The 27334-nt window shown below is 46.5% G+C and overlaps 1 protein-coding gene and 4 non-coding genes across 5 annotated transcripts; 2 read left to right on the plus strand and 3 right to left on the minus strand.

Annotated features, from left to right (window-relative positions):
* The first annotated feature begins 1291 nt into the window (after positions 1–1291).
* Positions 1292–16902, plus strand: LOC149340835 (uncharacterized). The gene is made up of 6 exons (XM_089551195.1): positions 1292–1603; positions 3556–3656; positions 4440–4533; positions 6147–6299; positions 10411–10530; positions 16566–16902. The coding sequence occupies exons 1-6, from the start codon at positions 1292–1294 to the stop codon at positions 16743–16745; spliced, it is 960 nt and encodes a 319-aa protein (XP_089407321.1). The 3' UTR covers positions 16746–16902.
* Positions 14599–14671, minus strand: TRNAV-CAC (transfer RNA valine (anticodon CAC)). The gene has a single exon. It is a non-coding gene; the product is annotated as a tRNA-Val (tRNA).
* Positions 16903–21354: 4452 nt separating the features above from the next.
* TRNAV-CAC (transfer RNA valine (anticodon CAC)) lies at positions 21355–21427 on the minus strand. The gene has a single exon. It is a non-coding gene; the product is annotated as a tRNA-Val (tRNA).
* Positions 21428–23250: 1823 nt separating this feature from the next.
* TRNAV-CAC (transfer RNA valine (anticodon CAC)) lies at positions 23251–23323 on the plus strand. The gene has a single exon. It is a non-coding gene; the product is annotated as a tRNA-Val (tRNA).
* Positions 23324–25014: 1691 nt separating this feature from the next.
* On the minus strand, positions 25015–25087 carry TRNAV-CAC (transfer RNA valine (anticodon CAC)). The gene has a single exon. It is a non-coding gene; the product is annotated as a tRNA-Val (tRNA).
* Positions 25088–27334: the final 2247 nt, after the last annotated feature.

A 27334-nucleotide genomic window follows, 5' to 3' on the forward strand; every position in this document is an offset into this window, starting at 1 on the left:
ATACGCAATGCGGATGGTGTATCAGGCGCTACTACGTCACCGATTCTTGGCTATTGATTCGAGTTCACAGTCGTTGACGACCGGGAAAAAAGGGCGCCTTTATTCTGGCAACAGAAAAACATGGATACGAAATCAAAGCAAAACCTAAAGGTTTCGTCTTCCTGTGCGGCTAGCACCGTCTGTAAGCCGCCCAAAAATGTGCTATGCCTTCCCTGCAATTAATTTTATACTTGCATCAACTCTCGATAACGTGATAGACTGCATTTTTAAGTCTTTCGCGGTTGCATGAACATGGACATGAACATTTAATAATGTCGAACGGCAATCCGCACGGGCTCTCAGGACAAATCAGCCGGGAACGCCACGGCTGACGGGACTGTTCGTCCGCTGGCTCGCCCGTCGTTCTAATAAGCAGTGGGAATGCTTTCACGTGACGTGGTTCTGCTGACTTTACGTGCCATCTCAGATTAACCCTCCGGCTCGCCCGCAGTGTGAATCCCCCTTTAGAGGCACCTTCCATGAAATCAGAGACGATATCACGCGAGTGATTCGGTCACATGGCTGGAGATGTCACTTATGGCAGGAAGTCCACAGTGATCCGATCACTATATAGAAACCTGTTAAAAACTCAGAGTGCATATAGTTGCTGGCGTTTCGTGCGTCCCCGTACCTCGTGACCACATCACGGGGTTAAAGGTATATAGAAACCCCAGCGTTGCATAAGTGTAACGAAAACGTAGTAGTTGAAAAGTTGCCGCTGATAAAGGTAATTTCTTTTCTGAAAGATTTACCTTTTTGTACATATGTTTGCTTACACGTGAACATATTTGTTAACAGTTCAATCGTTGCAGCGATTTCCAATCATATGATACGGCTGCTTTCCGCCTGTCTACTCCGCCTAGCTTACTTTAATCTAGGCCTGCTGTTCATCACTCCACCGTGTACCCCGTATTCATGTTGATGTTCATTATGCTTCTGTTTTTAATTTTGCATGAAAATTGCGCATTGCAGAGATTTTGACCTTCTTTACTGAACTCTAGAGTGGCCAGCGGGCAACGCTCACAATGTAAAAAAAAATAAAAAAATAAATGTAAGTACTGTGCAGCGGGCAACACTTGAGAGGAGACGACCGTGTAACCTTGATATGCTTGTTTCCTTGAGTTCTGGTTTACGTTCCTCTCTGCTTCTGTGTGCCAACAAAGAGATGAGCTTTTTCTTTTTAAATAAAAGCAACGTACCTCAGAGGATCTGATCTTCGAGCAAATATCAAGTGCCGGACAACTCCTTCCGCATGCGTGGAGTCGTTTTGCGATCCGGGCGCAGGTTTCTGCCTCCTCCTCCTCAATTTCCTCATCCCACGTCCTCTGCAGACCGGCTCGAAAGGTTCGTCCAGATGCGGAAGGCCAGCAACGTGACATTCATCGTGTCCTTCGACGCTGACGAGCTCTTCAAAAGGCTCGTGGCACGCAACTCCCCGGAGAACATGAAACTGTTCGCGAACAACGTCCGCGTATTTCTTCGCTTTTACGACTTCGACGGCTTCGACATATACAAGGTTCACTTCACCCACGAGAACCTCGAAATGTGGACCGATGTACTGAAGGCAAGGCGCTTGTGCTTCTCATTTTACCTCTGCCCTTATTCCGGGGGGCCGTGTGTTCCTGTTCTATTGCGAACGCACCTCACGTGGTCAAACCCAACCAAGAATCTTGTGGCTTGCAATACTTTGAGGGTGCGGAAATGAAATAAGTATTGCCGCGGCTGGGTTTCGAGCCCAGCTTCGAAGATAGCTTCGCTGGCCACTGCACGAGAACTCTATGCTATCACCGCTTTTTGTTTGTCTTTATTTAACTATCCTATCACAGCATCCGATCACGCCTCGTGTTAAACTGCAACATTCCCGAGCTGTGTTTTGCACATCTTCGTTTTCATCCACTTACATCTCCGGCGCGAACAGATCAGATCAGCTTGACCTCGATGGCGCGAACATATCAAATGAGCTTAACCTCGATCGCGACTTAACCTGAGTGATAACGCCGCCAGACGTGCAGACAACCCAGAAAAGCAAAACCACTAGCCAACCAGGCTAAACGCATATTTTCGCGCCTGTATTCGGTTCAACTACGTCAAAACCCTACCGCCGTTTAACTTCTTTTTTTTTTTTTTTGTAGTGCAGGGCTCTAAAGGCATTTCATAAGAAACTGCTGCCTTTGCTGTAAATGGAAATGAAGCTGACCATGAATGGGTTTTTGGTCCTGAAGGGCTCTACAAGCATTTTATAACAACCCACATCTTTTGTCGTAGCTGGAAATAAAAGTGACCGTGAAAAGGCTGCAAATAGTCGCGAGCATTTTCGCCCATTATACTGGGCGCCTATTGCGCGATCATTGCTTGCATTGGATATTCCTTTATCGTCATCATTTACTGCCGTCGGCTTTCAGGGAATTATTCCAAGGGTTTGGGCGTTAATGCAGCCAAAGATCTTCATTGAGGCGTTCTAGCATGTGGTGACTTCCGCTATTTTGTTTTGAGGTTTCTTTTCGGTCCCATGCTAGCTAGCCCCGGTCGTAAGATCAGCGAAGGAAGTGTGTGATATTAGCCTTGGAAGATGAAAGTGGGACAACCACGCAAGAAAATGTTAAAAAAAGAAAGCATTTGCCCAATTTCGTTTTGAACCCGCAGTGTTGCCGAACTTCCAGAAAGCACTTTCACTTACACGCGCACTTCACGCTGCGCTCAAAGACGATTATGATTGTTTGCAAAGTCGTAATTACATTCACGAACATCGCTGCTCACGTGTGCGTACCAGTTGAGTTCGCTAAGTTCTGCTTTTTCTTTACTGCCTTGAAACTTTGTATTTCTCTTTATCACGGTAGTAACGAAAGACGACCAACGCGCGTCGCGTATGCGCGACGCGGGTGGGGTGTCGTAGTTAGTATACTGACTAGTTCTCTGCGCGTGAGCGCCTAGTAGTAGTTGGCTTAACGGTAAGAAGTGATCCTTATATTAAGTTTTTGTCGCAGCCTGCTCACTAGACAAGCCGTATAAATATAATGTACCGAATCGCGGTTCTCTATCCCTGCAGCAGAATTATGTTTTTATTTTTCTTCACATGTATTATGGGCTCATTTTCGCGAAAGTACTCAGTCAAGCAATAAACTACCAGTACTTCGCGGCATAACACAGAAAATTCAACTGCGTGCTGAGCGCTTTTCAAAAATACATGAACAGACAAAATCGCAAAGACGTCGGTGATGTTCACGGAACAAGAAGTACGGTGTTGTAAGCATTAAAAATCACATGCAGAAGTGAGGCAAAGGTTCAGTTTACACCAACAAATCAATGAGGATCAGCAAATCCTACTGCTCTCTAGTTGTGGCGTACGCACCTTTTTCAAAAGACATTGCGGTTATTTCCAGCATTGTTTCTTCATTTGCAAGTTCGACAGTAAGCGTTATTGCTCAGTTGTACAGTTACACACCAAGGTCTGATTTTTTTTCCCCAGAAAAGGCTTTGGCGATGCGAAAGTTCACCCATGAAACTGTATCACTACAGGTCCTGAACAAAGAGCTGCTGCCTAATGGCGAGTACCTTCTGTCCATTGGCTTCACGTACGATGCTGACATTTCAGCTGACGACCTGGTACAGCCGCTCAAGTAAGTTGTGCGGAATACAATGCCATCAAAGTCATTCAACCACGAGCATATGCAGTGCAAACACTGCCAATTGCTGTTAATATGATAGCATTAGAAGCACTAGGAAAAAAAGAAGAAGAGCTGCATCCGTCCGTCACATAGCATAATTCTCATCATCGGAAGGTCACAAGACTAGAACTGACGTCACCGAAGTCGGAGTGACAGCTATGTGTTTCGATGCATCTTTATTGCTTCCGCGTCGCCGCATCTAGACGCCTCATGGGAAACATCTAACCACCAGCTAAAGAGCCCGAATATGAGTATTCTAAATCTAAATATGTGTGGTTGTGTGCAGGCACATGTGCAGGAGTCTGGAAACGCAACCATGAACGAATGAAGCTGAACTCGATGTTAAGGCATCAACAGCTTTTAATGCTATCGCTTTGCCGACACATAATGTAATTAGGCGTCCCTCTGAATACTTTTCTTCCAGCGTGTCTACTTAGTTAGCCTTAATTCGCATGAATTTCAGTAAAAATACCATAAATGTGCACTCTGGTTTTGTGGCTGGTCAGTACGTGCGTACCACTTGCTATCATTTTCTGTGGCTTCGATAAACAGAAATAATAAATTAAGCTTTGTCGCTGCATTCCGTGCGTATGGGTGTTACGGTGTGTTTTGAGGCGAGGGAAGGCTCTGTAATGCTACTGGTTTCATCTTTACCTGTTTAGATTCACAGGGAAATGGAGCTCGATAGGAAGGCGTGCCTATAGGAAGTCTAATTCGCGTCTGTTCACTTCACAGGTACCTGACCTTCTCGAACCTCGTCACACACGTTGCGCCCATAGATATCTGGAACTCGACAGTCGTCCAGCCACCCAATCATTTTACTAAATTGGTGAGTCGCCCCTCGAACCTATATGTTCTTGCGTCTGCAGTAGGATACAACTAAAAAAAGAACAGAAGCTGGCACTAACAGCCCATAGCCTGCCGGATTTTGTATTACTCCGCCAAGCAATACCACCAGTTATGAGGATCAACGTTTCAATTGTTTAATTTTGTTGAGCGAGAGGGATCAAAATTCTTGCGATTTTAATATCGTCTTGTGGTCAGAAGCTTTTTCTTCAGCTGTCAAGAAAAGCTATAACAATGGTCTATTTCTTTTTCGCGGAGGCGCAGTGTATGGTGGTCGTGAAGCGGGCGGAGCTTCACTGTAGACATAAAAGGTCCCTGAAATGATTTTGGTTGTCGTGTTCTAGTGAAAAGATTTATGCAGGGCGGTTCTTGTGAGTATTCGAGTGAAATTTTAAAAGCTCTGCGTAGACACTATGACTTTCAAATAATTTATAAAATTGATGCTCGCAGTAGCTTGCAGCCGACAAGGTGGCACCTCACCTAATGTTCTTAGCACCCCCCCCCCCCCCCCCTTTCCTTCTACCTCGATGACGTCAGTGGGCAATCTGGGTGAGCCTTCTCACGGGGCGTAACTTGGTGGCGTGGGCTGGATGGGGCTAGAAGGGGCGCGGTTGGGTGCAGTCCCGACCTCTTTTCTATATTTTTCTTTCTGGCAATCGGCGAGAATGAGTTTAGGAGGATGAGGAGGAGCATCATTTCTAATCGCAGGTATTTTTGGTGTTAATGAAGCTAGCTTGAAAATTTTTGCGGTGTGGTGACGCGTAATTCAAGATCGTTCGTTCGTGCGTTTTTCCTCATCTCAGCAAATATCATTTCATGGTCCCTTTAAGGCGAGTACTAAAGAAAATGTCTTTACGAAAGGATGAGAAGCCCACTAGAGCACGCACTTTTGTTGTCGAATTGAAGTAACTATTGGGTGCCGTGCGTCCGGAGTTTCAGAACAGTTGACCTATTATTTGTCAACGTGATCCAAGATCATAATGTTGCTGTGCACGTGAAGCCTCCAGCGAGCTTAAGCTGCTGGAATATTTTGCGCACGGCTTTGGTGGTGAAAACTTTGATGACAGCATAGAAGTACCAATCTAATGATTACGAAAAGAACGAAAAACCTAAGTCTTTGCTGCCGTAGTAACAATGCACTATGGTTACGGCTTCGTTTTAGCGTTTTATGTAATTATCTGCTCAGCCAATAAGCTCATGCAGGAAAAAGAAAAGCCTTCAGCTTGCTGCTCGAAGGTAATTAAGCCTTGGAGTGCGTTGCATCGGCGTGCTAGCAGGTCAGTGAAATGTGTCAGTTTCTTAACCAGCTTGATCTAAAGAGGCTGGTAGCCAAGCTAATGTACCCGGTTTTTGCATACCCTGTAAACACTGCTCAGTTTACGTTTACTTAAATTCGCGCTTGTCGCATCGACTTTATCGCATCGACTGCTCTTTGAATCTGATCCTTGTGGGGTTTGGTTATTGCAAACGGCGATTATTACCAATGTCTGTTAGCGTCGCTTATAATAGAGAAGGCTAGGTTAGAGGGTGCACTGCGCTTTACTTCGAACCATCGCACACGAAGTTTTCTGTTTCGACTTATCGCCCCGTGCGCAGAAACAAGCCGTGGAAAGAGTGCAGTCGGTGCGCAAGCTGCATCCGAACCTGGTGATGTGCTACACGCTGACCATGTGCATCACCCACTACGTCGTCCTCGAAGGCACGCCCTTCGACCCGCTGCGTGGAGAGTTCTTCAATTTCCACGAAATGGTGAGGGCTGATTTTATAAATTGTTCCTGAGAATCGACTTAAGCTGAAATGAAGAAAGCCCGATGGCCGAGTGTAGTACGGAGTAGGTATTTTGAGCTAGCGAGCATCCTACTAAAAATGCTTGAGGGATACTTCCCATATAGTCATGATGAATTGCGCGGAAGGGCGAAACGTAGTAAGAAAATAGGACGAGCGCAACTAATAAGTTATTTATTTGGAGGCGGTTCCTACCAGTAATATAGGACAGAGGTCGGCGCATGCGCCAAAAATAAAAAAAAAAAACGGCATACTAAAAGTGACCCATCAACACTACCTACCTGAGGTAAAAGTTACATGAAATAAATATTTTTAGAAACAGCAGCAACTCTGCGAGAAATTGTGAAAGGATTTTTGACAACGAATAAAGAACGCGAGTGAATCATTGAAACTTCATTGACATTGTACCGAAGCGAAACGACCTTTTTAAATTCTGTGTGGTAGTAATGTATTGGCCGCTTTTTATATGCTTTTATTGCACTTTTTGCTGCCGTACCTTTGGCGCAGCCGCCACCAAATATGTGACAGAGGTTGGCGCATGCCTCGCTCCCATATTTAGTGGCGCCTGCCTCCGAATAAACCGGCTGTGAGTTGCGCTTGTCCTGTCTTCTTACTGCGCGTTGTCCTTCTAGTAAAGGTTTTTTTTTTTCTATTGTCCTATGTTCTGTGCATTGTGTCGTGCGCGTGTGCCTGTACTGTGCTCAACCAGATCATCACGCGCGTGCGACCTGTACATATGTTAATATGTTAATAGATTTATTACAGTGTACCTCTCCCCCTGTCCTTTCTAACTGTCCCCTCGCCTCTTTCATTTCACTTCTACACACTGCCTGCTATCCTTTATTTCCGCTGCCCCACTTCAGGTGCTTCCAGCAGACATAGCAGATGCCGGGGCTTGCAAAAATTTTTCCTTCCATTTATTATGTTTTTTTATTAAAACCACTTACTACTACTACATGTTTCATGACTTAAGGGACCAATATTCTTTGCAAATTCTGCTTCTTTTCACACTTGGTGAATGAACGTTTGCTGGTTTAACCACAAATTATGTTTAGAACCGATGTTCAAAGTTTTCAAAAGCGAGAATTCGCCGGAGGTCAGATATGAAGTCCATAGCGTTTGCATAACCAAACACTTCTAGTTTTCTGCAGGAAGCACGGGTAGCAAAAACGCATCGAAAGTACGCTCTGAGTCAGACAGGTTCAGGCGTGCTACAGCCACACTGGGTACTATATACGGAACGCCGCAACGGTGGGCTTCGGAATAATTTCCACCACCTGAATTCTTTAAGGCGTACGTAAATCACTGAACATGGGCGTTTTCGCATTTCGCCTCAGTCGAAATACAGCAGCGGTGGCCAGAATGCAATCCGCGATCTCGTGCTCAACCGAACGCTTTAGCGACTGAGTCGCTTTTGTTTATCTGTGTGTGCGCGCGTTATTTTATTGCTGTTATCGTGGTGGTAACTTGTCACACAGTGGAGAGAGAAACATCTGGACGTGTCAGCTTATGCCGTGTGTAACGACAGGTCAGTGGGCTCCTACTTAATTCCATTTTATAACACGTGTGAGCACCATTTGTATTAGTCGGCGATATCCACCCCCAGGCAGCTGATTCTGTCAAAAAAGAAATGAAAAAGAATAGTATGCTACGCCCACCTAATATCAGAGATATGTCACGCTGCCTAGCCAATCGCTAGGGCACCTTACGCCTACGTGACGAGAACGACAGCTGTGACGTGTATCGCCGCTCCCCCCCCCCCCCCCCCCCCCCCCCCAACTCTCGTTATGATCGAGACATTGCGCTATATCGAGAACCACGTAGCTTTATTCCTTTTCACACTGGCCGTTCATCCATCACCGGTCGGATTCACGCCATGAGCGCCGTACGTCGCTAGCTGCATGCTTCGAACCACCGGAAGCCACTGTAGGTTCTTTTGCGTCTCACTTTTGCCATCTTTTTTTTTTTTTTTCGATACCAAACCTCGTTTAGTTGCACCGGTGACCTCTACACATATAAGGCCCGTTCAAGCGAAGCACTCATCCGATTGAGCCAAGGTGCACTCCGTCAACGCGGAAGGAACCAATAAATGTGCAGATCGATGGCACGCCTGAGTGTGGCAGGAGTATGAATGAAGCTCTGTCAGCAAGTTATGTGCGGCCAACGGTTCGCGTGGGTTCCGTTCGAATGGTGCTGACTTGAATATTTCTGACACATCACACGCAACACCGAACTTGCCGCCTACAACCCACGCTGCCATCGGCGTGTTTACAACTTGGTATTCGGGAAAGAGGCAGTGAGATGGATTGATGCTCTCACGTATACCATTTTTCCGTATCAGGCAATCGGTAGAGTAAGTTCCAGGTGAGGCGGTGCTCCTCTGTTTTGGCTTGCCGTGGACGGTCGCTCGTTGAGGTTGGCCACTGTAATGCAGTAAACCTTCTTCCCTTACATGTCAGTCTTGCTTCCTCACGCACTGGAGCGGAGTTAGTTTTTCACTTCAGTCTGCACGTTAGAATGGTCAGGTTGTGAAACCATTCGTTTGGTTGTTTGGTTGTAAAATTAGCGTGAAATTTCCTGCACATTCGTCGTTGCTCTTGGTGAAACTATGCAAAAAAATTAAAAGAACCGCTTCATGATGTACATTTAGCCCTCAAGTATTTATTTTCAGTATGATAACGAAGTTTAACATGCAGATATATCATAGAATCGTGAGCACCAATAATATAACATCGCTGACTTTAATTAGCTGTACGAGAGAACAGTTCTTCAAAATTTGGTAGGAACCATTAACAAGTGGTAAAAGTGCTCTGCTAAGTCCTTACAAATACAGAGGGCCCCTTTTTTTTCTCGTTACAAATTAAACTTTCGCAAAAATTTAGCAAGAGGATGCTGACTGAGCTAATTGAAGTGGAATTACAGTTACAATGCAGCGCAAACCGACGAGAACATACTCTTTCCTTTTCTTTATTTTGTCTCCGCCCGTTTGCGCTGAATTCTAAGGTTGAAAAAGTCAGCAATGTAGCCCAGCGACAGGCATGCGGCGCTAATTATTGGCACGAAATCACATTATGAATGCCCTTGGCAAAAAACAAACAGCTATATGTGGTGCTATAGGAACGAGAACAAAGATTTAAAGTTTTTAAGTCAGCGGGCTCACTTCACCCAAATATTTTAGTAAAAAAAAAATGGGCTCATTGCTCCCAGTGTCATGTTAGACTGGTAATAAACATGGAAAGTTTGACTGATTGCAGTTTTAAGATGCCTGTTTAAAGAGTACCGCTACCTTGCAGAGGCGTGTACCTTCGTCGCTTTGTATCAGTTACTCTGCTAGTCAGAGCCCTCGGTGGTAATGCGAGCTGCCGATTAGTGTTGTTAGCGTTCGATTGCCTGGATTCTGTCATCGGTATCCGATCGTACACAAGGGTCACTTCCCTAGCATATAACGGTATTGATGTGGTGTTATTGATTGACACCCCAAATGAAAGCAGCGTGAATTCATCGCCGGAGCGTAGCCGTACAAGAGCGCCAAAAGACAAACTCCTGTTTTATGTCAGAGGGATTGCCGGTCGATGTTATTTTCTCTGTGTCGCTAGTCTCACAACAGTATGACAATCTCGTCTACGAAACGCGTCTAGCCTCAAACCAATTCATGCATGCTCTAAGATGCTTCATGTGCCTCTCACATCATTAAACTCCATTACACTATATAGGTGTTAGTATCTCCTTGCGGCCTGTTGCCATTGGTCAGATTATAATGCCGAGAATACAGCAGGGACATGCAGATGTTAGGTTGACCGTTACCAAAAAAGAAAGACGAAATCCAACCTGTGCAAATAATTGCCGCATCGTCTCAAACCGCTTAACCACCTCTTAAAATCGCCCCAGTTTGTTTAAAGCATATATCGAGTGCAGATAATATCGTTTGTGCTCGCGAGAGCGTTTTCTGGCCAGATAGGGACTTAAGTCGAGTAAAGACAGCACATTTCCTGCCTTGTTTTTGTTTCACTCAGTCGTAATGCTCACGATATGCTTTGTTCATCATTCTGACTTGATAAGCTTCTCCCTAATGCAGTCATGTGACCGTATCTCGGAGATGGACACGGGCCAGAGCAAAGACGACGGAATATCCGTCGTTTCCGGAGACGGCAGCATCTATTATTCCTACGACACCACTGCGTCGCTACTACAAAAGGTATACGCGTTGGCACGAAGCCTCTCTTGAGCAGACCAGGGCGTGCTAAACTGTTGCGCAATCTCTCCTCGCTGCCAGCAACCGCTTCCGCAAGATGGTTGCTTCGTGTGGCTGGAGGGAAAAACAACGCCGCAGTAGACGGCAAGGCTTGATCAGGGATGATGGACAAGACGAAGAAAGAAATTGCCCTCCGGCTCAGACTTGCAAATTTTTCTTCGTTATCTGATGTTACCAAGATGCCATTTAATCAGGTGCTTAACTGCGCGGTGGTGGTGTCTCAATTCGTGCTCTTGTCCCTGATCCCTTTATGCAGTTTGGACTATGATGCCCAAGCACAACCAGCCCAATAGTACACCTCATCCAGGAAAACAGAACACGACAAGCAGTTGTCGTTTTTGTTTGTAAACTGCAATTACTGTCGGAGGTGTTTGCGAAATGAAGTGATTTTATCTGAGAAAAAATCAATCTGTTATAACACTGCGTAATAAGCCAATCTTCTGCGTTGAATATCTCGTGCTCCTGAGTGGGTTCTAGAAGGGGCACTCTCCGTCAGGCATTCATCTGCTTTTTCGGTCTGCCCCCCAGACAACTGTAACTCCGTTGCCTAAATAAAAAAAAAAATACTTTGGCTTTCAGAAAAAAAAAAAAAACTTGTTAAGGTCACTGTTCCTTGTTCTTAAAGCCGCTCTCGAACTGAACCGAAACACGACTCGCCAGCCGACGCCTCACATTAAGGCGAATTCAGGAGTCATCTATTGATCTGCCATTTCTTCAAGAAATATACACGTACACATAGGTACAGGTGTCAGGACCCCATCTGTGGCAACGCAGAGCCAGTCTCAATTGCTAGAGATGAGTGTTTTACCAAGACGGCCACCATTCACGAAACGTTATATGCCGTGCGAACAACTCTCTGCATCAAGTCGCTGACCAGCTTACGCCAACCTTAGCTTCGGCAAGACTGCACTTAGGCGTACCGTAGATGATAACCTCCAGTGAAAGAGCTATGCGTGAGGCCCGACTTTGACGATGGACCCCAAAGGAAGCAGTGCAAAGAGAATCTGTCATGTCCGCATATATCCCGCGAGAATTCGTTGAATCCCACCAGAGTCCACGGGCCCGCCATAGGCAGTGTAATTATTGCGGGCGTGTTCTTAGTAAGCATTGCCCTAGTGACTAGTGACCGTGGACATAACCAAAAATCCGGCTCAGGCATATTGCTTTATCATCATTTCGACTGTGCGGCGCAAAGCATACAGAGAGGAATAACCGGAGGAAATCTTCGCAATAACTGTTCGTTCTTTTATGCTTTGCTTTGCACAGTCAAGATTAGGACTATGGCCCATATAGGGAATAGAGTGTGATTGAAAAAGGAACGAAACACCTCGAGACAAGGAACACCGAACGAGCATTTGTTCAGTCTCCTCTGTCCTGTTTTTTTTTTCTTTGTCCTGAAAAAAAAAAAAACAGCTGTGTGTTTTACACGGCCCAAATATTTTGTTGCTACTTCTTCGGCTACTACGCTGAACTTCACTTTAATCCAATCACCTGATTAATGACCACGCCGCTAAATAACTGAGCGGAAGTTGAACTTGGTGGTTGCTTGAACTGCTAAAAGCACTCCCAACTAAAAAACTTCGAATCTCTAAGAGAATATGACCAAGAACGCAAACATCAGTCTGTTCGGGGGGAACGACATCTTGACCCTGTTTGGTTTTCGAAACATTGCGACTTATTTTAGCCGCCAATTGAAACTCTATTAGTATGCGACTCCCGAGCCGAGTGTACCCAGATTTAGCGCACGAAGTAGAACTGTACTCGCGTTTTCACAATGTGATCCTCTAAAGACTACCTTGGCAAAATGACCAAGCAGCGATAACCAAAAATGAACGTAAGTTGAGGAGATAGCGTCACTATTTATACACTAAAGATGGCAACATATTGAACATGCCACTGGCTTTATGGGCAGCAATGCGATCTGCACACACACCTGTAAGTGTGTGCGGATATATATATATATATATATATATATATATATATATATATATATATATATATATATATGTGTCTGGCTGCGATCAGGAATAAAGGGCTGTATTTTAAGCTTACACGCCTTGTTGTCGGAGGCCGATCGATTTGTCCGTTGCTGCAAACTGCTGCGACGAATACAGTTTCTTGACGTGAGAGCAATTTCGGCAGCCAGTTCACTCGCGCGCATTGCACATGCAAGGCCCACGATTTTTCGATCAATGAATACGTCCCGGGCTTTTTCTGATAGAGTGAACTAATTACGCCTCTCGTAGCACGTCGAGCGAGATGGATCACTGTCGCGGTGCAGTATGCGAGCCATTTTCAGGGCCAAGAATAAATCCATTCATGACGCCGAGTATAGAAACCTTCGACTCGAAAGAGCCTTTGGCACACTACTCAGGGGCTTAAAGGCTGCCAGCAGCACCTGACTGCTTCCTGTATATATGAAACAGTTTAAAACTTAGAAAGCCGATTTCGCTACATCCTTCACTTCATGTATGTATTAAGGGAGTAATTACTCATTGACGTCCACCCAAGCGCAGCCGTACGGCTACAAAGGAAAGCTATACAGCTTTCTCAGAAACTTCGCTGTTAAAGAAAAATTCGACCTGGTCCGGGGTTCGAACCCGGGACCACCGCATACATGTATATGTGTGTGTGTGTGTGTGTGTATGTGTGTGCGTGCGTGCGTGCGTGCGTGCGTGCGTGCGTGCGTGCGTGTGTGTGTGTGTGTGTGTGTGTGTGTGTGTGTGTGTGTGCGTGCGTGCGTGCGTGCGTGCGTGCGTGCGTGCGTGCGTGCGTGCGTGCGTGCGTGCGTGCGTGCGTGCGTGCGTGCGTGCGTGCGTGCGTGCGTGTGTGTGTGTGTGTGTGTGTGTGTGTAGCCTTTGTCAAAAGTTTAGAGCCCAGGGGGTTTGCTTCTGGGCTGCATTGCTTTGCTCGTAATGCGACCTCATCGTCCCAAATCTCCTGAAGGTATGAAGATTTTTGGTTCTGCGCCCTCCGATGCGTAGGACTTCCACAATAGTCCTTAGAAGCAAACCCCCTGGGCTTTAAACTTTTGACAAAGGCTGTACGTGCGTGCGTACGTATGATATACAGGTCAATGTATAAAAAAGTATTCCTCAGTGGCATTCATTTCATTTTCCCCTTCGCTGTTGTGCTCGTTGTTTGGAGGGCCGTGCATTGCTTAATCGAACGAAAGATGCTCTGGTAAACGCATTTTCGTTGTTTACCTTTGATATCCTATTATTGACACTTCTCGCATATTGGTAGCAGTTCGTTGACCTCGAATTTTTCTACCGAATGTAATGCATTCGCTTTATCGTTTAGCTTCTTCTTTCATAACTTAACCTGCAATAATCTGTGGCTCGGCCGCGTGCCGCAATTTCTGTCCTCAATCAGTGCTGCTCAACAGAACGTAAACAGGTTTCCCCTTTGCCAAAATTAACCGAGCAACCGGTTTTTGCTTCTCAGCTGTATAACGGAGTCGTTACGGCAGCCCTAAAGACCAAAAGATGTGAAAACGTGAGGAAAAGATCTCACCTTGCACAGATTCATATTAAGGGCTGCCGTAAGTGCTTCGCTATGCGGCGAAGAAACAAACCACATGTGCTAGGTAACTTTTGATGAAGACTGCACATCTCGAAGGTTGTGGGCATACCGAGGCGAGGGTGGCTTCTTGGACGTAGAGCATCGCATGGATTACATGCATGCTATTTTAGGATGGGATGAACAACAAATGAATAGTGCTTCCTTAACATAAGCCGCGTCCAGCCACTCTTCTATCCTCTTCACCTCCGTCCTCCTTTACGCAATCGCGTGCCATTAATTCATTTTGGCATGGAATGGCTATATGCGTGCATAGCGAACAAGTGGGGCCGAGTAGTCTTTTTCCTTCATTTTAAATTGCAATTGTAGCGGGGGTAATGTGAAATAAGACAGTGAAACAGAAGAACTTTTTTTTTATTAACCTATATAAGGTGCGCAATACGAACATGAAGACAGTTACGGAGCTCCTGAATTAAGAAAAAAAAGAATTGTTTCCGCCCGGGGTCGAACCGGGGACCTTGCGCGTGTGAGGCGCACGTGATAACCGCTACACCACGGAAACTTTTTTTTTTCTTTATTGCATGAATGAATACATAAGTAAAATATCGTAGTTGTCATGCCCCTTGGCAGACAACCGTGTCTAATGGACTTTCATTAACACAAGTTGGTCCATCAGACTCAATACATCATCAGCGTAATCTTGTTGCTTCAAGACTTCTCTTAATTTATACACATGTTCCACAAAATAATCACATACCGATCGTGCATTCAAGTCACAATGTCGAACAGCCATTCTACTCCTCCAAATGCTGTGAAGGCCCAATAACATAATCTGGTCGTACTGTGCAACATCACTTTCAGTAGTCAAGTACCGAATTCCGCGCGGTGTCAATGGCAAGTCCTTTTTTAGGGTTCTTTGCAAAACATCCCAGTAGAACACCGCATCCCAGCAATCCAGGAACACATGTTCTACCGTCTCCGGTTTTCTACACAGGAGACAGTTCGAGCCCCAAGGAACAAAAAGGCCCTTTTCCTCTAGCCATGTTTTTACTGGTAGGGTTCCGGTGTGCAGTTTGAAAAAGAATGTTTTGACGCCAGGTGCAACAGTCATCTTTTTAACTCGCCTGAGAACGTCTTTCCCAGGGCCTTCACAGTATAAGGTTCTGTACAGTGGCGCTGTAAACAACTGTTCAATGAGATCCTTGTATAATCGCTTCGGCGTTACATTCGCTAAATACTCTAGAGAGAACCGCACTTGCAAAAACCTGAACGACCAGACAACCTCTCGCAGGAAACGAGATACTGTGTACCGCCGAGCACTGCAAGAAGAGACAATGAATTCTGGAAGTGCACTGGATAACATGATTTGTATGAATGTTCGCAGAAAGGCGTCATTTTGGTCACGCAGGAAACAAAACCTTAAAACAACCTGCCGCACATAGAGATGCATCAGAGACAGTCCCCCGACCTTTACTCTCCGGAAACGATGCTGCTGTAACATTCTGGCACTGTGCCATTTGTGGTTGCAATGGCGTAACACGCCAATGTTTGTATGGAACGACGTTGAAGAAAATTTTGTTAACAATTCACACATCATGAGCAACCTTCCTGATTAGAACCCACCGTTATTTTCAAACCTCTGGACCAGCGTCTGCCTCAGCAAGTATGTCATGTACTGTTACGCGTGCAGTTGCACTTACGCGTGCGTTCTTTGGCACTTAGCGTTGACTAGGGGCAGGCAACTAACTAAAAAGGAGATTACGTAGCGGCCGCCTAAGTTGCTTTCTCTATATTATGCGCAGGAAAACGCAGGTCGTTATATACGGTGCATTGCCTCTTGAATTACCTTATCGACGCCGCGTGTGATACGCAGTCTAGGGGTGTCGTCTACTTTACCCCTTGGACCGCTGACCGATAAGGCTGGAGAGAACCAGGAGCAGTGTAGACTGGCGGGGTGCAGTTGTGTGTTCCATTTGTAGTGCTGGAGAGCAGGCAATGAAAGGGGAATGCGGGGTCGTTATGAAATACCTATGAAGGAAGCCAACAGCCACCAAAAGCAAGGAGCATAAGGAATATTTATATTTTTGGTTAATGTCCGCTGTTGATCAATGGGTGGTAGTGGTGGTGTGACACTTTTATTGGAACATCATTTCTATTAGGCGCTCAGTACGTCCTGGGCCAAGGCGACGAGGGCACGTTGCAGCCTCAGATCCAGGGCAACGCACTGATGATCAATGGGAGATTAATAGTTTATTTTATTGCTTAACGATATATGAGATACTTTGTTCTGTGCGACCATCTCGCACATTCGTGTATGTAGTACATGTCAGTCTCAGTCGCACACGCTCTCGTACCATAAGCGTTCTACAAAGAGCGGCAGCTTGTTCTTTCTCAAAACGCACTAGACGGCTTCATAAGCTAATGACACTTCCCGGCTGAATGTTCTCAATCTGCAGATACGCCAGCTGGACCAGCACGGCATGTGCGCTGCCATGTTCGACGTCCAGTGCGATGACACTGCGGACTGCGAAGAAGGCCGCTACTCCAGGCTGGAGGCTGTCAAGAAAGAGGTCGGCGTCCTGGCTTCGCAGCGCGACCTCATGCTTCAGATGCGCCTGCGTCACGGCCACCTCTGAAGTCCCGGAGTGGCCGGAATCGCGACACTCGCTAATAACGAGCGTCTTGCGAACACACCTTGCGGTGGCTTGAACGCGTGTGTCATCGCATGTTTCGTTCTAAATGTTTTGTTCTCGATGTTTTGTTTGCATTGTATACTGGCGCAGAGTCCCGACCCAGCGGGAGTGAATAAAAGCGACATTTTGGCTGTTTCGACTACGGCATGCGTCGGAGTGAATTATGTAAGCTGCACGTGTTGTCGTCTAGAAAAACAGTGGAAGCGCAGGTATCACGCTGCGCAGATAATCCATTTCCTGTTCCTGCTTATCGGCTTCCTGATGGCCTACATCAATAAAAACATAGCGTGAACATGAAGCTCTTGTTTGAATCAATGGATTCGTAAGTTAAAATGCTTAGGACAAGTTGTTTGCTGGTTTTGAGCACTACGGACCCTTCCTTTCCGCGTAAAGAGCCGTAGGACTCACTACAAAAGTCCGCCCGCAAGGATTTTTTTCAAGCTTTTGGTACCATGCAGCTTACAAAACTCAGCGGCTTGATGGACTTACCTACGGCATAGTACAATCTGTCATGCTGGAGCCTGCGCCCTTCCGCCAGCGATGGCGACACTTCGACTAATGGCACGTCACTGTTTTTGACGTTTTTTTCTTCTTTTTTCTATTTATATTCTCCTGCGGCGCTCAGCTTGACGTTCTTCTCGGCATTCTGCCAGCTTTGTTGGTAGTAGGTTGCTCGCCTTTCTCCCTCTCCTTTTACTTGTCATTTGTCTCTCTCTGCTTTCGCTGCAGCTCCTGCTATTTCGGTACTTGTCTGTGTGGCATTTGAATGTGGCTGGCCAGTAACCGTATAGCGGTATCCGCGTGACGTCATGGTGCCGTTTTATTGTTTAGCGCGTTTTGTTGACTTCCGGAGCAGGAGGCGATAATTCCTTTAGACACGCCAGTGTCCTTTTGCAGCGCTCTACTGATAGCAAAATTGCGGCCACTAAGACATCGGTGAACACTTCCCATTGGGTACACAGGTGTGCATGTGTCGCATGAGAAATGCTGGGTATATGGAGCGGCTAGAGGGATGACATACCTTTTAAACGACACTATGCTGTCTGGTACACTTCGAAAGCGTGATCACTGCTCTTTGAAACCTGTAACGACCACTGTTTGTGCTCTCGCTTTTAATTAATTTATTGCTTTTATTTTCGGGGTTGAATTTCACTTTCGGGTGTCATCTGTTCTTGACAGTATTGTGTTTTGTGTGCGTGGTACATTTCTGAATTCACATGTTCATGACGTGATCTAACGGAACTTCTAACGTTCGATTAATTTATCACCATGAATAGTCTAAACAGGGAGCTTTTCTACCACTTGTATAAAGGATAAGAAACAACACAGGCCTTTGGTACTACTTACAAGCAATACAACCAAAGCCACACCGATAAGTCCTCATTGCCTTAAACCTTACGATATTGGACGCGAGGTTCAGCACTGGAGCTGACTGCGCTAGCGTCTAACCTGCGGCCAGGTGGGGTCACGTGACTTCTACTGCGGCAGCAGTGTGTGCTCGACAGAATTTCTGCATTTTAAAAGATGCAAGCCGCGTTATAATACTATTTAATTTTTTTGTCCCGTTGCACTGTTCGGTCGTTTGTTGTCGCGGTAACAGCGACTGGTTATTTAGCCTCCTGCCGATGTCGTTTCTTAGTGCCTCAGTGCCACACATACGCGACTGAATCCGATGCAGCCTCCGATTTCGTTCCGAAAGAAGCGCGGTTAGCTACACCGAGAACGGGCAAAAACGCAAGCGCAAACTGTCATGCGTGCAGCAAATATTTCAGAGAGATTCTTTTACTGTTTGCGCTAACTGTTATACGTGTAGCACAGACGCCGAATGAGTCCGCTCAAACACAGCTCCATAGTTTTAAGCATTTAAAAATACCGCTCCGTCTTCCCTACTGCGCTACTCGACAGCTCAAGGAACGGTGCATTTGTATTGCATCGATATGAGTTATAATGCACAGCTCCGCACCTGCTATAAAGAACTCATATCTCTGTATCGATTTGTGGGTTTAGGTTTAAAAACGAAACGGCGTGTACACCTCCCCCCCCCCCCCCCCCCCTCTTTTCCCCGTGATGGTGTGTCGGAAATAACATGACATAGCGGCGAGTGAAGCACCGCGTTGTGCGGCGACAGCTAGCTTACGCGATGAGGTGCGTTGTTGGCAAAGATATCGATTTACAAACGGAGCGTAAACAGGACCACAAAGCCATTAACGTAAAAATTGGCTGTGGTTTAGCTATGATTAAACCTGGAGTGACGCGATAGCTACGGGTGGCCGAGTGGAACTCGCTCAGTCGAATTGCAAAGTCAATCTTTCGCCGCTGCGTTTCGCTGGGCGTTCGTTCCTTCTTCATCTTCGTCCCAGGACGTGGATTCACAGCTACTGCTTAATTTCATTTCCTCAAATTCATTTTCTTCATTACGGCCCCTCTTTCTGTTTCTTCTTTCACTCCCACTTCCTTCCTTCCTCTAAAAATGGATGACAGGTGTCCACCGAGATATGCGAGACAGTTACTGCGTAATTTCCTCTCCTCAAATACAATTTTCATTTTCTTCATTACGGCCCTCTTTCTCTTCCTTCTTTCACTCCCAGTTCGCGGATCAAGCAGAAGAAGCGGCCATAGCCTTGGCCAAGCAAATACTGATGCTGACATCATTCTCAGTGATTCCAAGACTGCCATACGCAACTTCTCGCGCGGTAGAAAATCCCTAACTGCTAGAAACATCCTCACAAATATTACACTGCAACGAGAAATAGAACTGGTATGGACTCCTGCCCATTCAGGGAACCCAGGGAACGAAGCAGCCCACCAATACGCTCGAGGTTTTGTCGGCCGAGCGGTGGGCTCTCGTCCAGGGGGATCCGAGATGGAGGCAGTGATTTCGTAACACGAAATTACCCAATTCTACAAACTCTCTCGAAGAATCTATCCTCCCCCGCACAAGTCACTCTCCAAACACCAAGAGGTGGCTTGGAGAAGACTTCAAACCCATTTTTACCCGAACCCGTACATTTACGCCCACATCTACCCCGATCTCAGAGACCCCACCTGCAAACACTGCGGTAGCACTGCCACCCTCGATCATATGCTATGGGGCTATGGGACTGCCCGGAGGATCCTCCTCCGGAAGCTCTTATAGAAGCTCCCTCACCAGACGCCTGGAAAGAAGTGCTGCGCAGCTCGAACCCGCCGTCCAGGCAGGAGCCATCGAGCGCGCCGAAGAGGTCGCCGCCAGCTATCAGCTAAAGGCCACCTGGCCCTTCTGCTAAGCGTCCAGAAACCCTTCTTTTCCGACAATAAAGTTTTCTCTCTCTCTCTCTATCCCTTCCTGTACAGTGGGGTTCAGGTGTCCACCGAGATGACAGAGAATTACAGCGCCATTAATTAGCCAGCTTCAGGCTTCGCTGTGGTTAAGCGATGTAATGCTACTGATGATTTACTTGGGTAATCTCTGACGTCGTCAAATGGCTGACGGGTGTCCACCGAGATATCTGAGACAGTTACTGGTAATTTCCTTTCCTCAAATTCATTTCCTTCATTGCTGCCCCTCTTTCTGTTTCTTCTTTAACTCCCACTTCCTCTACAAACGGATGACAGGTGTCTACCGAGATATGCGAGACAGTTACTGCGTAATTTCCTTTCCTCAAATATAATTTTCATTTTCTTCACTGCGGCCCCTCTTACTCTTTCTTCTTTTACTCCCACTTCCTCCCTTCCTGTACGGTGCGGTTCGGGTGTCCGCCGCGGCGGTTGCTAGGCAACGGCTCTTACGGTGGCTCCGGCGCACAGCCGCAGCCACGGGCATACGGCCGAGGTGCGACCACGCTTGACGAGGTGAAGTGGCTGGCGTAGTGAAGCTATCGCTTCGAAAACTGAAAGACGCGCCGTAAAGCAGGAGGGCGACACACGTGGTCCCAGTTCTAGCTTCATGCGGGCCCTGCCGATAGATGGCGCCATGGTACGTCCTCCTGCTCCTGTGGTCGTCACTGCCAAGTTGCACTATAGACGGATACAACTTCAGCTTGCAGTAAAGCGCCATCCATATTGAAGACAGCCGCGCAGAATTTCGCCACGACAAAAAACATCGTCCATTGTTAGAGCTTTTCTTTTTACCCAAAGCAGCAACTAATCACAAAGAAAACTTAATAGGTTCAGCCTGGTTTTGATACCTGGATTGTTTCACAAAGTCAAAGATTAAAACCTGATTTCGTTTACTGTTGTGATTGGCCAGCGGAGCAGTACAGGACGCCGCGGAGCGTGGTCCAGTGTTAACAGCTGCTGTCGGGTTTTTTTTTAGTTGTACCTTACTACATAGAGACGATACTGACTCCAGATATGGAATGGGACATGTGCCTGTCCTCCGTGATCATTACCTTCACTACAGCCCTAAACGTAGAAATGAAAGTGTCGAGTAGCCGTTGTCCTACTGCTGATTAAAGCATATATTTGAACCTCTTATCGGTGCAGGAGTTCTTCTGTGGCACTCGCTATGAGCTGCATGCCTCTGTTAAAAAAAAATAGACATATCTGCGCTAGGAGAACGTTAAAAAAGTACTGTTTCCGCCCGGGATCGAACCGGGGACCTTGCGCGTGTGAGGCGCACGTGATAACCGCTACACCACGGAAACGGGGATGTGTGGCAACTCGGTTGAACCGCTGTCAAAGCTAGTGGTCGTAAGAGTTTTGTGGTTGGCAATATATTTCAATCAGATGGCCGCATTTTTTTAGAGCGACGTATGAAACGCCGGCGATGCACGTCACTTGAAAAGGTCAAAATGAAAACAAAAAATATGCAGGATACAGCTATTTCAGGTATCGCCTATCAGTTTAGACAGACGCTGAACTAAATGGAAATAACGACAGCTGTAGAACTTTGACTGAGCAGATCACAGGCGCTCTACATGTACAAATGTTGTCGTTTAAATAGCTTACTTGTACATTGCACTCCTCTACCCTATCCTTTCTGGCTGTCCCCTTACCTATTTCCTTTCATTTCTCCAGTCTGCCTGCTGTCCCTTTATTTCCGCTGCCCCAGCTCAGGTGCTCCCCGTAGCGATTGCAGATGCCGGGGTCAGCAAAAATGGTGTCATTCCTTTTGATATTATTTCTAAATTAGCCACTACCACTACTATAACTTTCCCTATGCTCAGCCTTGGCAGCCGCTCAAGAAGCAACAGTAGCATCCCTGTTTCCGTGGTGGTCACATGTTCCTTCCAAATACCTAGGTGTACTTCTTGACAAGTATCGAGATAACAATGACTTCTGGAAGGAGAAAATTCAAGAACTCTCCACGTGTGCACAGAAATGGTCGGGAAAGGAACTGTCTGTATTCACGCGCGCAAACATATCTAATGTATACATGGTTTCAAAAGTGTGCTATTTGTTGCAGGTCCTTTCATGCTCTCGACTTAGCATTCAAAAGTTTCATCGTCTCTTCGCAGCTTTTGTTTGGCAGTCCTCATGGGAGAGGACTAAACGTGATAATTTATTTCTGCGTTTGAGAAAAGGTGGTCTTTCCTTGCCACACTTGTACATGAGGCAGGTGGTGTCAAGGTTTATGTTCCTTCGAGATCAACGCGACCCTATCCTGCGGACATTTATTAAAGTGAGGCTTTCTTCGACTTTGCCAAACATATGTTATTTCAAGTGTGGACGGGATGAGATACAGTGCAAGTAGGTTTTTGAAAGAAGTGGTCTTTGCTTTCCGGTTTCTTAATGCTCGCTTCAGTTTGGAATATCTTTCAAATGTCACGCGTAAGAAATTGTTAAAAGATTTGCTTGACTCTGTCTTCCCGGAGCCAATAGTATATCGATCTCTCTATATTGAAGGCCAAGCAGGAAATGTTTTAAAGAGAGTACGAAAAATGGTGGTACCAGCGGGTGTGAAGACATTTTTCTTGAAGTTACACACTGGGACCTTGCCGGTTAAAACATGGATGGAGGAGAAGGGATTGTTTTTACCATGGAGTGCTGACTGCTTGTTGTGTCACAAACCAGAGTCAATAAAACACGTCTTTATTGATTGCTGCGATGCGCTGTTCTTTTGGGACGGCTCCAGCGTACAATAAAGAAAGACTTACCCTTGACTCCGTATGGGATACGATTCCTGGACGTTGAGCCGGATCTTTATAAATATGATGTAATTTTCCTGCTTGGCCTGCACAGTATTTGGCGAAGCAGGATGGCTGTACGACACTGCGATGAAGATGCGCGTTCTGTCCGCGATTACTTCAAAGAAAACATGTTTAAGCTGCGTGAAGTGTACAAGGAGCTATGTTTTGCAGATGAAGTTATCGAGTTGATGGGAGAGTTGTGTTCCCTGAAACAGTTTTGATTTTCTCACGCGAGTGAAACACATGTCCGCTCTTGATGTTTGAGAGTGCAGCGCTGAACATCTGTTTATGATCTGTTGTAATCTGTCAAAACAGGCAATAAAGACAAAAAAAAAACTGTTTCCGTGGTGTAGCAGTTATCACGTGCGCCTCACACGCGCAAGGTCCTCGGTTCGACCCCAGGCGGAAACACCCGTTTTCTTTTTCTCTTCAATAGACTTCGTTCGCAACGATACGGCGGAGCACATTAGCGAGACTTTTGAGCTAGCTTGCCGTGAGAAAACGTACGAATATTCTCCTCATACGGGGAGTATGGGGATAATAAACGCCTATAGAACTCTGGACTAAGGGCCCCATTCAAGAAAACATGATAGCACCCAAACTCTTTCTCAATGCAGTTTTTTTTTAAGCATGAAATGCTTTTAGCCCCCGTTGTCGGCAGTGTGGTGACGTCACGCCGAGACCGAGAGCCATCATCCGGGCACTGAAATCCACTCATCCGGGCACTGAAATCGAGTCATCCGGGCACTGAAATCAAGTCATCCGGGCACTGAAATGGAGTCATCCGGGCACTGAAATCGAGTCATCCGGGCACTGAATTCCAGTCATCCGGGCTCTGAAACGAGAACATCCGGGCACCGTACGAGACTTAACGAGATTTAACGAGACTCTCTAAGCCCTCCTACGCGACCGGCATGCAAGCAACGGTTGGTCTCCAAACGAGTCACAAAAAATAACTGCTGCCAGTGCCTTCTCAATGTTTATCAAGATATCAGTCGCGCTGTGCGTTTGATAATGCACGGAATTCTAATTTCCGATTTCTAATAACGCCTGCAAAAAGCACATAAATGCCACGTACACTTCGTTGTCGTACGTGATCTCTTAGGGGCTTCGCGCATCGAAGCAAAGCTGCGCAGGTGCACAGGGGCCCGGGGGAGAAGCGCTGCGTTCAAAGGGCAAGGCATCGCGCCGAACGGGTGGTGGCGTTCCTCCCTTGCTTTACGGTGCGGTTCGGGTGTCCACCGAGATGGCAGAGAATTACTGCGCCATTTCCTTTCCTCAAAAAACCAAATGGCAAGGCATCGCGCTGAACGGGTGGTGGCGTTCCTCCCTTCCTGTACGGTGCGGTTCGGGTGTCCACCGAGATGACATTAGGCCCGTAAACATTTCATGCTTACTCTACTCTCGGTTACGGGAGAGGCAGAGATGCTCGTCTCGCACTCCGGAGACCGGGGTTCGATTCCCGAGCTCGACCAATTTCTTACTAGGTCTTATTTTATCTCTGTCCCTTATGGATGCGGTGTACGAAGCTGTAGTTGGCGTAACGGCTTTTCACACAAAGAAAGACGGAAAAAGAGGCAGAGTTCGCAAAGAATTTTGCTGGCGTCCGGCCTCGACACGTTTCGGCGTGACACTTCGCACCGAGACGCGTAATGCTGTTTTCTGAGCACGGGGCATCCTTAGCCCGTAGTTCCTGAATAGACAGTTTTCACGTGACGTCACGGGCGACATTTTTGTGTACTGTGGCTAGCTTTCAGTGCACTCAGGAACCGATTGGCGATATGTGGATTAACAAAAAAAAAAAAAACCGCCGCGGATTTCGCTGCACTTTCCGGACCCAAATATGGCGGCCACTATGACGTCGGCGAAAGTTTTGTGTAAGGAAAACAAACGAGAGTTAATGATATCCTACAGTAGAAATCAAGGGGAAGAAATGGGCCTGGGCAGCACATGCAACACGAAGGCAAGACAACCAATGGTCCCTAAACAAAGCATATTTAGGCGCTTGCTTGGTGCAGTCTTTCTTCTATGCTACTCGCTATGAGCTGCAGTGTTCAACTGTGAGTAATATTTGTGCTCCAGCGGATTGAGAAAAAAAAAGCTGTTTCCGCCCGGGATCGAACCGGGGACCTTGCGCGTGTGAGGCGCACGTGATAACCGCTACACCACGGAAACCGAGATGTTGGGTGATGCGGTTGAACGACTGTCAAAGATGAGCGTCATAACAGTTTTATGGCTGAGTAATTACATTTCGATCAGGAGGTCGCATTCTTTAGCGTGGCATCTGAAACGCCGGCGACGCAGGTGACCTCAAAAGGTCGAGATCAATCGAAACGCAGCCATCGCGTTTCGATGGAGACGAAACGCAAATGCGCCCCTGTGTTGTGCGACGTTAGTGCACGTTAAATATCGCCAGGTGGCCTAAACTATTCCGGAGCCCTCCACTACGGCACCTCCTTTTTCCTTTCTTCTTTCACTTCCGCCTTCCCTTCCTTTACGGCGCGGCTTTATACCGAGATGCGCGACAATTATTGCGCCATTTCCTTTCCTTAAAAACAAATTTTTAATGAAAAAATTACGCAGGAAAGCAACAGAGACAGATATTTCAGTTACCGTATATCTTTTTAGTCTGAGTCCGAACTAAAAGAGAATAACGGTAAAACTGTCACGATGCTCGGCCTTGGCAGTCGTTCAGGAAGCAGGAGACAGTGGACATCCTTGACGAACAGATGCTTCTAGTGGTATTGGTTTCGTTAGCTCCTGATTAACAATAACCCTTGTATAGGAGTTCTTATAGCACAGCCTTATGCCTTTGAGCAAGACGTCACCAATTATTTGCATACTGTCTCCATTGTTGTTTGCCCTATATCTGGAACCCCTCTGTCTCAGTATAATTAACAGCGTAGCTATCCGCGGTTTCTCTCTGGCTCGATGTGAAGTTAAAGTTTTAGCCTATGCTGATGGTGTCGCCCTCTTTTGTTCTGACAAAAAGAGTGTACTTGAGGCTCTAAAATTGACTAAACAGTTCTGTGATGTATCAGGCGCGGCTCTTAATTTAGAGAAATCCAAAGGCTTTTGGTTGGGTTATTGGGGAACTAGGCCAAGCCAGTTCGGTGGCATATGCTGGGACAGTAGCCCTCTTGAGTACCTAGGCGTTCCGCTGCACCAAGTTCGCAACAGTACAGCCTACTGGGATTCACAAATTGTAACTCTACGGCGGCAAACACAGGCTTGGATGGGTAGGGAACTCTCAGTGTTTGCGAGGGCACAGGTCTGTAACATGTTTTTGTTTGCAAAGCTCGCGTATGTCCTTCAAGTCCTGCATTGTGCGAGGAGGAAGGTGCAAGCAATACACAGAATATTTGCAACATTCGTTTGGCGCTCTCAATGGGAGCCCATGAGGCGTGACAACTTGTTCCTTCCCTTAGAGGGTGGTGGAGTGGGTCTTGTTCACCTGTTCGTGCATCAACTTGTTTCCCGTTTTTTCTTTTTAAAATCGGCAAACCACCCGTTTCTGGTAGCTGTGCTCATTAGGCGGCTTAGTTTTCATTTGCCTTACTTATTCGCACCGACTGTGCAGGCTCGTGAGGGGACTTTGTGGGGATTCCTCAAGGAGGTTGCTGACACTTTCAATTTCCTCACTGTGCGCTTCTCTTTAGATTACCTGTATAGCCTCTCGAGAAAACAGATGACCCAGGCTCTCACTGAGTCTTTGTTCCCTACACCATTGTATCGGCAGCCTTATCTGGGGTCTTTGGACATCAGTGTTCTAAAGCGTGTTAGGCGGATGTGTATTCAGGCAGCCGCTAAAACGTTCTTTTTCAAACTACACACAGCGACGCTGCCTGTCAAGACATTTCTTAATGACAAGGGGATGTTTGTACCTTGGAATGTGAATTGCCGTCTGTGTAACGTGCCTGAGACAATTGATCATTGTTTTATCCTGTGCCGTGATGCCATGTTTTTTTGGGACATACTACAACGAACTCTCAAGAAGGACATTGAAATTACACCGTACACTATTAGATTTCTGCCTGTTGACAAAAACTCTGTTGTGCCTTATGATCTGTTTATGTTGATGGGACTATTCAGTCTTTGGAAAAGCCGTATGATGGACAGACATGCCGAGCCACCAAGATCGTCCAAATCTGTGTTTCGAGAACAGTGTGCTTTGGTGAGGAGTGTATATGCTGCACGCGAAGAACCTCCAAGCTGGCTGCCGTGTCTGGATGAATGTGTGTGCCTCCCTGAATTTTGATGTTTGGATAGAGATGTAGTGTTGAGGTAGGGCTATGGCGGGCTCCTATTAAGCAGCCCGGTAACTTGTGACTCGAACCAGTCTAACTGAAGTTTTCCTCCTTTCTACTGAAGTTCTTCCATGCAATAAAGAAAAAAAGTTCAGGAAGCAGGGGCACCATCCCT

The sequence above is a fragment of the Amblyomma mixtum genome, chromosome 6 (genome assembly GCF_055824585.1).
Source record: "Amblyomma mixtum isolate Tamu chromosome 6, ASM5582458v1, whole genome shotgun sequence".
NCBI classification, from domain to species: domain Eukaryota; kingdom Metazoa; phylum Arthropoda; class Arachnida; order Ixodida; family Ixodidae; genus Amblyomma; species Amblyomma mixtum.

Excerpts from the sequence above, each read along its gene's own strand:
- LOC149340835 (XM_089551195.1), top strand. The coding sequence starts at position 1,292 with ATGCGTGGAGTCGTTTTGCGATCCGGGCGCAGGTTTCTGCCTCCTCCT. Across the intron at positions 3,657-4,439 it reads GACCTGGTACAGCCGCTCAA|GTACCTGACCTTCTCGAACC; the intron begins GTAAGTTGTGCG and ends TTCACTTCACAG. Across the intron at positions 6,300-10,410 it reads TCTTCAATTTCCACGAAATG|TCATGTGACCGTATCTCGGA; the intron begins GTGAGGGCTGAT and ends TCCCTAATGCAG.